This window comes from Gossypium arboreum, chromosome 4 (genome assembly GCF_025698485.1).
Source record: "Gossypium arboreum isolate Shixiya-1 chromosome 4, ASM2569848v2, whole genome shotgun sequence".
Classification (NCBI taxonomy): Eukaryota; Viridiplantae; Streptophyta; class Magnoliopsida; order Malvales; family Malvaceae; genus Gossypium; species Gossypium arboreum.
Genome location: NC_069073.1, coordinates 101,558,896 through 101,569,900, shown reverse-complemented (window position 1 = coordinate 101,569,900; position 11,005 = coordinate 101,558,896). Strand labels below are relative to the sequence as shown.

General features: G+C 33.8%; 1 protein-coding gene across 2 annotated transcripts; it reads right to left on the bottom strand.

Moving 5' to 3' along the window:
* Window positions 1-3,929: 3,929 nt before the first annotated feature.
* LOC108460792 (WRKY transcription factor 44) lies at window positions 3,930-7,478 on the bottom strand. 2 transcript variants are annotated; one of them, XM_017760445.2, is made up of 7 exons: window positions 7,136-7,478; window positions 6,933-7,012; window positions 5,821-6,144; window positions 5,608-5,739; window positions 4,785-5,485; window positions 4,550-4,708; window positions 3,930-4,447 (listed from the first exon to the last, which is right to left on the bottom strand). In XM_017760445.2, exons 3-7 carry the CDS (start codon window positions 6,037-6,039, stop codon window positions 4,258-4,260), a joined length of 1,401 nt encoding a protein of 466 aa, XP_017615934.1. In that variant the 5' UTR covers window positions 6,040-6,144; window positions 6,933-7,012; window positions 7,136-7,478; the 3' UTR covers window positions 3,930-4,257. The 2 variants fall into 2 exon arrangements, with proteins under 2 accessions (XP_017615934.1, XP_017615935.1); XM_017760446.2 differs by having other exon boundaries at window positions 7,159-7,478.
* Between the last annotated feature and the right edge of the window lie 3,527 nt (window positions 7,479-11,005).

Below are 11,005 nucleotides of genomic sequence, written 5' to 3'. Positions count from 1 at the left end.
TAAGTATAAAACATGAAATTAAAGGATTAGGAGCATTGAATTCACCAAATCTAAGGAGAAATCATCCATAAATGTGCTAAGTATGGGATAAAAATATGTATGAATTATAGTTTATCATAAATTCTAGCTTATGATTATTAAACAGAAGTAGATATGGAAAACAACAACAACTAAACACATACAAGTGATCATAGGACGGGTCCTGCCCATAAAGAACCTTATTAGGAAACTGACCTTTCAACACATGCGTTAGTAGCCTATTTATTAGATGAACAACACAATAAAAAGTATAACCCTAAAATTTCATGGGTAAATTCATTTGAGCCAAGAGAGTAAGACCTATCTCAACAATGTGTCTATGCTTACATTCAGCAACACCATTCTATTCGGCAATACTATTCTATTCGGCAACACCATTATTTGCTAAAATTTTATAAAAAGCGTGAAACTCACCACTCCAATCACTCCGAAATTATTTAATTTCCTTCCCAAACTATGTTCGGACCATCTTCTGAAAATGAATGAAATAATTAATAGCTTGTGACTTATGACAAACAAGATATATCCAAGTAAACTGACTACACATGTCAACAAAAGAAACATAGTACCAATTATTGCTATGAACAACAGACGCAGGTCTCCATAGGTCGGAGACAACCAAGACAAATGGATCAACATATTCAGTATTAGACTTTGTAAAGGGAAATTTATGAAATTTCTTCTTTTTGCAAGCAATACACGAAACATCAAAAACTTTCTTAGATGGCACAATCTGACATTTATCCAAAAGAGACTTTACAATCACATCAGAGGGATGCCCAAGTCGATAGAGCCATAAGGTAAATGCAGCGCAATCATTAGATGTAGATAGAGGAATTGAGTTGTGAATAGACGGAAACTCAGCAACCGAAACAGGAGCAACAAAGGAAAATTGATAAAGCCCATCACGAATGTGGCATCGCAGTAAGATTTTTGAGTCTGTATGTCCTTAATAACACAGTGAGTTAGATGAAACTCAAAGAACACGTTATTTTCTCTAGCAAATTTAGAAACAGATAGCAAATTCTTTCGTATATTCAACACACACAACACATTGGATAAACAGAGTAATTTATTATGCATAGGCAAGACAGAATCCCCAACACATAAAATTTTTGCAGGAGTCCCGTCGCCCATTAAGAGAGAAGAATTACCTGAGTATGGAATGAACACATTCAAGGCAGAAGCTTCCTTGAAAACATGATGTATAGCACCTTAATCAGGATACCACGATAAAGTCCCTACAGGCATAAGAATATATGAGTCACTATTATCAAAATTAGACCCAAATTGGGCCGTGTTTACATTAGAACCACTAGTGTTTGAGAAGTTAAATACACGCAGATCGAGAATTCTAGGTAATCTAATACAGGGTAAAGGACAAAAAAATCAGGAACTGGCCTAGGAATAACACGCGCCTTCAGTTTTGTGGACCACGGTAATCGAGACCCATTACGTGGTTTAGGAACACTTCTAGTGGATGACCCAATGCCTTGGCCAAAATCAAAGAGGGCCCTAAAAAGCAACACAATTGACATTCGACCCAATATAGTGGCATAGACCAAAAAACCTAGCTACAACATTAGTAGGCCTAATCTACTGCCTAGTACCACCATGACTAGGCCCAACCTACTGCTGCCCAGTAGGAACATGAACAGGCCCAACCTATTGATCTGACGACAGAAGCCCATAACTAAAGCCTGGAGAAATCGGCCTAGCCGCACCAGCACATGGCCCAGTAGTTTGGCCTACCCCAACTGGCCCAGCAACGCCTCCAAGTGGCCCAAAATGATGGCCTGCATTATTATCCCATACAGTAGGAGAGTTAGTAAAAACCCTAAAAATCTTTATTCGGGTGGCCGCATGAGAATGAGCATAACCCCACCAACCACCTAGACCAAACCTCGATGAGGCTATTGGCAAACACGACCCGACTTGACTATGAACAGCCGAGGGAAAAACGAAGCCAACAGGACCACCGTGAGTACTCACCGTAGGCACACCAAACCCCGTAGTCGAACCATACGTAGCACCGGTCACTGGTGCTAGAGTTGTCGCCAAAGGAGAATTATCATATTCGTGATTAAAATGGTAAAAACATCGTTGAGCCATGTGGCCAAATCTGCCACAAATTTAACCTTGAACTTGTGGGCGAAAACCCCTCCCACGACCACCAGTGGAAGTGCGACCACCACAAACATGTTCCGCCGTCACTTGAGTGACCTTCACCAGATGAGCGTGAATCGGTGTTTCCTGCACCACATAAGTAAGATATGTCTCATATTCTAATAACACATCTACCAATTTTTTCCATAGAAATGGCTCAGATAAGAACAAAGCAAGTGTGAGCACGACATTATACTCCGATGAAAGCCTCGCCAAAATAATCTCCACTTTCTCCGCCTCTGAAATTCGCGATCCAAATTTGTACGGCAACGCACAGGTATTTTGAATCTTTGTGACATATTCTTTAATCGTCATGTGGCCTTTCTTGATGGAGTGAAGCTCATGACGTAGGCGAGACAACTTTACACTGGTAACGGTAGCGAACAGACGAGTCGTCGTGCTCCAAACATCACAGGCAATTTTAGCATCTGTAAAACACGATAATAGAGATCCACTGATAGTGAATAGTAGCCAAGACGCAAGTAATTTGTCTTGTTGAAAAAAGGCCAAAGCCTCTGGATTCGGAACTAAGGAGCCTTCTAGCGACGGCACAAACCGCGGCAGAGTTGGTAAAGTGCCTTCGATAAATCTAGTCAACTCATAACCTTCAATAATCAACCTTATATGCTGCTGCCATTGAACAAAATTAGATTCATCCAACTTGACTGTATCATGCCTAGGAAAAGATTGGATTAACCTAGAACTGACGAAAGACGAACCACCACGAGAGGCAGAGGCAGAATCAGAAGTCGTTATGAACGCACAGAGTAAAAACAAGGCCCCAGAATTCAAGCGACTGATACTATGAAAGAATTACTTAGAGAATACTTAACAGAAACTAAAAAATGATTTCTTTGAGGGAAAAAAAACGCTACCTCTTCATTTATCAACTTCATTGTTTATAATGAAAGAAAGGAAATAACTGTTGTTAACAGCCTTCATAACAACTTAACAGATCCTAACCAACTTCTCTAGATTACTTTAACAAGGTGCAAAATAATTAAAGGATGCAATACAGTTGGCTTTAGATATGGTTTATTGGTGTCTTACCAATATACATAGTAGCTGACAAAATTTTAGAAAAGATGCTATAATAGTACATGATTTATTGCAAAAGAATAAATTATGTATCATAACCTTTATAATATCAAAACTATAATTTAATCTGCAATATAATATTTAGTAGGTTAAATCATTTAAGTTGCATATTTTAAATTAGAAATTTAAGTGATAATTAATTCTATAATATAGTAGTAAATAATAATATTTTATAACCAATTAATAGCATAAGCATAAAAGTAATAATAAATAATTTATAATACAAGTGAACAATATTATGTATAAAATAATAAATTATATAACACATTAAAATAAATGATTGATAATAAAAAATAATTGTAAGTACGACTGTAAAATCTTATATATCTTATTAATTAAGTACAATTTTAAAATATTATTTACTCCAAATTAATTAATAAAGTTCTATTTTAAAATATTATAATATTTATATTTTAAATAATTCATTGTAAATACATGTAGAAAAAAAATAAAATTAGATAAAGACTACATATTTATTTGTATCAATACTATGCTTTAAATTTTGATTATACTCATTTATATTTTGCAATTAAATTTAAATTTAATATAAATTTAATCCAACTATCATATAAATTTTTTAATAAAATTTATCAAATAAATTGAAGAGATTATGACATGCGTAGCTGTTGTAATAAAAATTAGTATGTACATATATAGCATCATAATAATCTACATAAATTCTTGGCATAACAATAACCCAAAAGTTTAGGATGTAGAAAAACTGAAACACGACAGTACTGAAGTTTGTTACTTATTATATAATGGAGAAAACAATTAATTAAAGAGAAAAGAATGTAATAAGGTGAAGGCAGGAAGTCTGAAAAACTGCCCTTCATCAAGCAGCTTTAGTAGCACAAAGTTGTTATATATATTGTGAGCTCCGTCGTCAATCTCCTCAGTGTACTCGATTAGAGCCTTTAACGAAACCGAATATGAAGTTGGAAGCTCTCATCATCACTTGTCTTTGATTGCAGGTGAGTTGGAATCGGGATCTGAGGCGGCGGTCACATGATTTGTGTTTCTAAGTGGCATCTCATGGTTATGTTTACCTTCATATGTTGTAATGAAAGCTCTTGGATCGTCTGATGCTCTTTCCACATGCTTCCGCACGTTGCATTTTACATTAGTGCATCTGTAGTAACTTCTGCAGGGGAAATTACCATCACCAGTAAGAATACAAGGCTTAAAACTTAAATATATATATATATATATATGATGGATAACTTCAACAAAGCTGAATTTCAACCTGGGATATGGATTTCCCTTCACCACCTTCTGCCCATATTTTCTCCATCGAAATCCGTCCCCCATAATCTCAGAATCAGTACAACTTTGCACTACCACACGAGGTTCTTGTATGCATTCCCCTAAGGTGCCCACTTCACTTGATTGATTCTCATTTTTCCTGGTCATGGTTATTCAACATAATTCAGTTCGATTCTCTTAATGCTTTCGGTTTAAGAAAATCATGTTATTCTTACCTTCTTTTACTTTTAGATTCAACATCTGCTCCCTCCTTGCTCGCTTCCTCACATTCCCCACTAAGACCAACGGAATTTTCAGAAGCTCCACAGGTGGTAACATGTTCGTAAGGTGCCAAAGCTTTGACTTGATAAGCCGGAAGCACAGACAACCCGACTTCACTATGATTTTCAGCTCTAGTTTCAGAACCTTCGCTCCTCTCATTATGATTATTACTCCACAAGGAGTTGTTGGCATCTTGACCGGTTCCATCACTAGTAAATCCTAATCCTTGGGACGAGTTTCGTTTTGGAGGCTGAGGCTTTGGATGATTGTGTTCACCCTTGTAAACGATTTCAGCTATTTGGCCATCAAGTGATCTTTCGACTTTCTTCTTTACAGGACAATTCGGATGCGTACACTTATAGTAGCTTCGCGGATATTCGCTCCCTTTCACTTGCTTTTGTCCATATTTCCTCCAATTATACCCATCATAAGAAGGTCGATCGCTATTTGCCACCGCAGGTAATACTTTTGGGTCCTCCTCCATATTTTGAGATCCCACCTTCGAAGGTTCACTTGTCTGATCTGTTTCTGCCTGTGATGGAGTATTCTGATGATGATTTGGTCTAACTTGGGCTCTCATTTTCTCCCAGTTTGCATACTCAACTGGTACCTCCTTTGATTGCAGTCTTTGTTGGTTGCTAGCACTGAAGTTTCCCTGTAAAGAAAATCCAATCATCTCCATGAGTACGGCATGAGCATTTGATGGGACAGAACTGAGCAATCAAATAGTCAAGAAAGCAAAAGAAAATGCTAGACATTGATTGTTAATATTTTTACCATGTTTGCTAACAGAGAAACAGTTGCCTTTGATACAAGCTTTGCCTGCGGTTTGTACACTACGGTAGGCTTGACATTGGATTTTGAAACCTTATCAGATGAGATAGAAATACCTATTCCGGACTGCTCTGCCTGAAATCGTGAAACAAGTAAAAGATGAGAGGTAGAAAGATCCTGCAATGAGAAAGCTATCCAGTTGAAGTAAGAGAAAACCTGAGAAGAAATCATAGCAGATGGAGCACGATTGACTACTGGCTTGAACCTCACCGTCTTTGGCCTTATCGCAGGCACTATGTTTTCGGAGCAAGCATTAGGGGGTGAGGCATTGATAGCCCCAGCAAGGAGCTCCGAGAAAGACTTAAAACTGGAGCAAGTAGGCCTTGAAGCTACTGGTTTAGCTATGACTATCCTCTCTGCTTCTTTAACCTCCATTTCAGTAATTGTGTGTATTATATTTCACTTTAGCATAATGTGCCTTGGAAACCCAATATATACCACTCCTTGACCTCAATTAAGCTCAAAACCAACATATTAGACCTATAAGCAGCAGGGTTATATAAACAGAAGAAATGTTAGGAAAGAAAGTTGCATGGATATGTGTTTGTGTTTGCAGAACAAGCTAGAGACAAAACTGCAGAACATCTCAGCAGTAAAACTAGGACAAGACATGAAAATATCTTGCTTTCTGGAAAGTTTCTAAAGATCTACTCATACTTGAATGTAATTGAATGACTGAACCTTTTTTTTTTTTTTTTCTGAAAAAACGAAACAAAACAATTTAGTCCAATTTAATAAAACAATAACAAAGGCTTCACCTTAATACCATTTAGAAGATAAGTCTTTGGCTAATTGATAGTCTTGTTCACTGGTCATTAGGACCCTAAATTTAAGGATTTCTGAATCAAGTATTGGCTACAACCCAGAAAATTACTGACCATAAATTAAGATTTCTTTTTATTTCCATCATGACCATGGATCAAGATACAATAAAAATAATCTCCATCTTGATATCAACTCATATCTTCTTCTCTTTTTTATTTTTTTTATTTCTGGGAAAAGTAAACTATCCCATCTAGCATTATGAAGAAAAATAAGGGGAAAAAGAGAAAATGTTTAGGATTTTACAGAAAAGTAGTTTAACAGCATTTGGAGTAAGTAGAGAAAAAAAAAGGTCCTAAAAGAAAAACCAAAGCCCCCAAAATAGAATTTTTAACAAACAGAAAAAAAGGGGGAAATCTGAAAGTTTAACTAATAATTATCAAGTAAATTGTATATGAACACAACACCAAAAAGTAATAATAGAGCTAAAGAAAATGAGAACTGACCAGAATAAGATATGTCACAAATTAGCAAGTTGTTTTTGCTTCCATGAAATCTCATTAAATTCCAATCCTTTCAGCTCAGTCTGCATGATTGACGAAGGAATTCAATGAGGAAAATGAAAACAACATAACTTTATAATTCAGAAACTTCTTCCTTAGCAGGAAAAAAGAATCATGACAGAACTCTGAAACACAAAGAACTTGACCTCCAATAACAAGAAACCCTAACCAGTTAACAGATGAAGCAGCGTGCTTTTGTTTAATGAATATATACAAGAAATGATGTTTTCCTGTCTGTTCTTGAACTTACTAAAGGAACCAAAAGAGAAATAGCTTTGGAGACCAAAAAAAAAAAAAAAGAACAAAAGGGTTTAAGCTGAATTCGATTTCTTTGAGTAACGCATTTGTTTTCAGACGGGGGAAAAAGATGAGATCTTCAATGTCTGTTTTGTGCCTGAAACTGAGAATGTGAGGGAGTTCATTGTTTTCTTGACCAAGGAGAGGAAAAAAAAAAAAAGGAAAAGTCGCTGATATTACTGAAGTGTTTTTATTTTTACGAAATATTAAGGCTGTTTTAATATAAATATTAGGGATAAGGGAACATTTAGTCCCTGAAGTTGACAGTTTTTCTCAATTTGGTCCTTAAACTTTTTTTACACATGAATCCCTAAATTTGACAACTTTTCTCATTTTTGGTCCATATGAAGATTTGGCAATTTGACATTGTGTCATACATCACTTAAATTTTTTTTTTTATAAAAGTTATAATTTTTAGATGATGATGTGGATAATATCAAATGACATATCATCACACGGATCAAAATTAGAAAAAAAAATGCTAAGTTCTAAGATTAATGTAGATAAAAAAAAGAGTTTAAAAACTAAATTGAAAAAATTGTCAAGTTCATTGACGAACTAAGTGTGTGTTTACCATTGAGATTGAAAAGTATTTTTCAAACCAAACCTTGATTTTAAATTGAAATTTTAACCCAAGAAAAAAAATCAAAATTTTTAGTTTTTTTGGCTTTTGGAATAGTACTTGTTAATGAAGTTAACTTTTTATCATTAAGTCTTCTATTTTATAACAAGTCTAAAATTGCCATTCTATCTTCTTAAAAGTATTTTTTGACAACAATGGTAAACACCATCAAATTTTTCAAAAGCTTTTGTTATAACACTTTTCATCATCAATAGTAAACTAACCTTAAACAATGCTTTAATTTTAAATATTATACATAACAATAAATTTTAAGTCTAAATATGTTCTTGATTCTTGTAATCTTGAACTTTTGAAATTTAATCATTTTTATTATTTACTAACATTTTGTCTTTTTACTTGTTTAGAGTGCAATTGACAACATTGACAAAGAATTTTATTAAAATTAAATATGTGACATTTTAATATTAAACACATACTCAAATTTAACAAAAAAGATAATTTGTTGATATAGTGGTATAAGAAAAAAGAGATATGGAGGAGAGAGTGGTGGTTGCTGAGGTAGCTAGTTCACTCAATCGGGATGGAAAGATGAACGTTACAAAGAACAAAGGTGAGGAGAGTGTTAAGATTGAGAGTTGAAGGTAAGTTAATAGGCTATAGTCTTGGTATTCTTGGAGTGTCGATCCTTTCTTCATCGTTCCTAGGGGTATTTATAGGCGAGGGTCCCATGTAGGATGATGTTAACGTGTTGAACTTGCAATTAAACTATAATTGTGGAACACATGGGGTGGATGTCTTCAATAGGGCAAGAATGTTTGTGATGGAATAGATCTTGTCATTCATTCTGACTTGATGGTAAAGAGCAATTGAACCCATGTGGTATTTGGTGACCAACAATATCACATTCTTGATGAAAGCTTAGGGACCTCAATGACGGATGACTCATATATGTCCGAATGGTCGCTCTGAAAGAGAGGCTTGTTGGTGACTTCTTGATTTGAAGGTAGTTGGCTTACTATTTGAGTGCTTTTTTAGCTTGTCACGTATCCTGATACGGATAATAATATTTCCCCTCATTCAAGTCGAGAAGTGGATTAGAAAGTGGCATTCCTCAAGACATTTTAATATATTAGTCTTTTTTTTTCATAGGTTGCATTGGATGACGGTATTGTTTAATGGTGAACTGTTATATCAAAAGCTTTAAGATTCTGCCATAAATGTATTATGAGGATTGCTGTTTTAGGAAGTCATGATAATTATGATCAACAATTTTTTAGAACAGGTGGTGAGTTGTCATTCAATGTTGCTTGTTATTCGAAATGATGCGTTTTGGGAGATATGTTGTATGTATCCTCTGGGTTTTCTTTGTTGAGATTACTTTGCTTCCTTACTTTTTGAAATTTCTGCAATTGTTCTTAACATTATTTTGACTTTAGTTGGTTTTTTTTTCCGACAATTTTTACACTTTAGGAGTTTGCTTGCTTTGATTTATTTTATAACTCTTCTTTTGTTGTTACCAACTAGAAAAATGGCCAGGGAAAACGAACGGTCTAGTAAGAATCAAAACAGAGGTGGTAGCCGTATTGACCGTGCTCCATCAAGAGAGGTGACAAAGAATAAAAAAATAACCGCAAGAAAGTCTAACAGGCTATTGCACCCAAGTTCGAGAGGATGAATGATGAGCCTGCTGTTAGTCTCAGTTACTAGTGTTCTACAAGAACTTGTTAATGTGTCACGGGTTGCTTGCAAAACATCATAAGTATGAATTCAGTATCCTAAAAAGGTCACATCATCTTACGTAGATAATAAGTAATAGATTATATATTTGAAATTAAAAATAGAGGGACTGAATTTCAAGATTTTGAATAGTACAAGGATTGGAGGAAAATTAAACCAAAATTTTAATACATTTTAGTTCATTCAAAAAAAGTTAAATGTAAAAAAAAAAGAAGAAGTCATAAACAAATAATTAAATAATATTTTAATTTATAGACCCCTATGAGTTTGAGGATTTGGAATTTTTGGATATGTGATCAGAAACTGGGATTGGTGGATTACACGGGGTAAGAGAGAGTGTGTGATAATACCGCCAACTAACTGTCTCCATTTTCTTTTGACTCTCCGATACAAAATGCTTTCAATATTTTTTTCATCAAAACGGAGCACTTTGGCCCACCTTCCCCATCTCAGCGCGTGTAACACGACAACTCTTTGTGCGCCAGGACTGCTTAGCCCATTATTTTCTTTTTACCTTTTATTTGAATATATGTTATAAATATTTTTAAAATAAAATGGCAAGAAAGTTATAAAAATTCTTTTATGAGACAATAGACGTATTTTATTATAAATAAATATCATTAAATTTCCAGTAGAGGTATTTCTTTTTCCAAAAAAAAGCCATTTTCTAAAAATATTATATATAAAATTTGAAATACCCTTATAATTCAGTTTATTGATTTATAAAGAAAATGGATTTTAATCTTTTACTAAACAATAACTCATTTTATTATAAATAATCTAATGTAAACTCGTAGGTAAAAAAATAAAAAGAGTTAAAAAATAAAAGTAATGTCTATTGATGTATTACTTTTTATATATATATATATAAAAGTCTTAATCAATGACAGAGTCAGGAGATTGGTAGAGTTCTGGTCCTTTAAAATGATTTTTTTAATTTAAATTATTTATAATTTGTCAAATTTTAAATTAATAATAATAAAATTATACTTTGGTCTCTTAAAAATAATAAAATTTAATTGAATCTTTTAAAAAGTATAGAGATATAAAGTATTAAAATGATAAAATTTTAATTTTATTATCATAAAAATATACAATTTAATTTCAATCATCTAAATTTTTTTTACTCTGCTACTAGTCCTAATAGTTAAATCATAATTGGATAATTAAAATAAGGTATAAAAAATTAGGTAAGTTTATAAATGATCCAATTTTGAGTAATAAATTTAATGAAGGTGGTAAATAACTTAGGTGTGAAATAGGAAATAGAAAAAGAGAGAGAAATAATTAATGAAGTTTGAGAATTAGTTGAGGTTTGGAATGTTAGTTGGAAAGTAGATGAACAGAGACATAAGGGATGGGGTTGGGAAGGGAGCTGTTTTGGAACTTTCAAACAAAC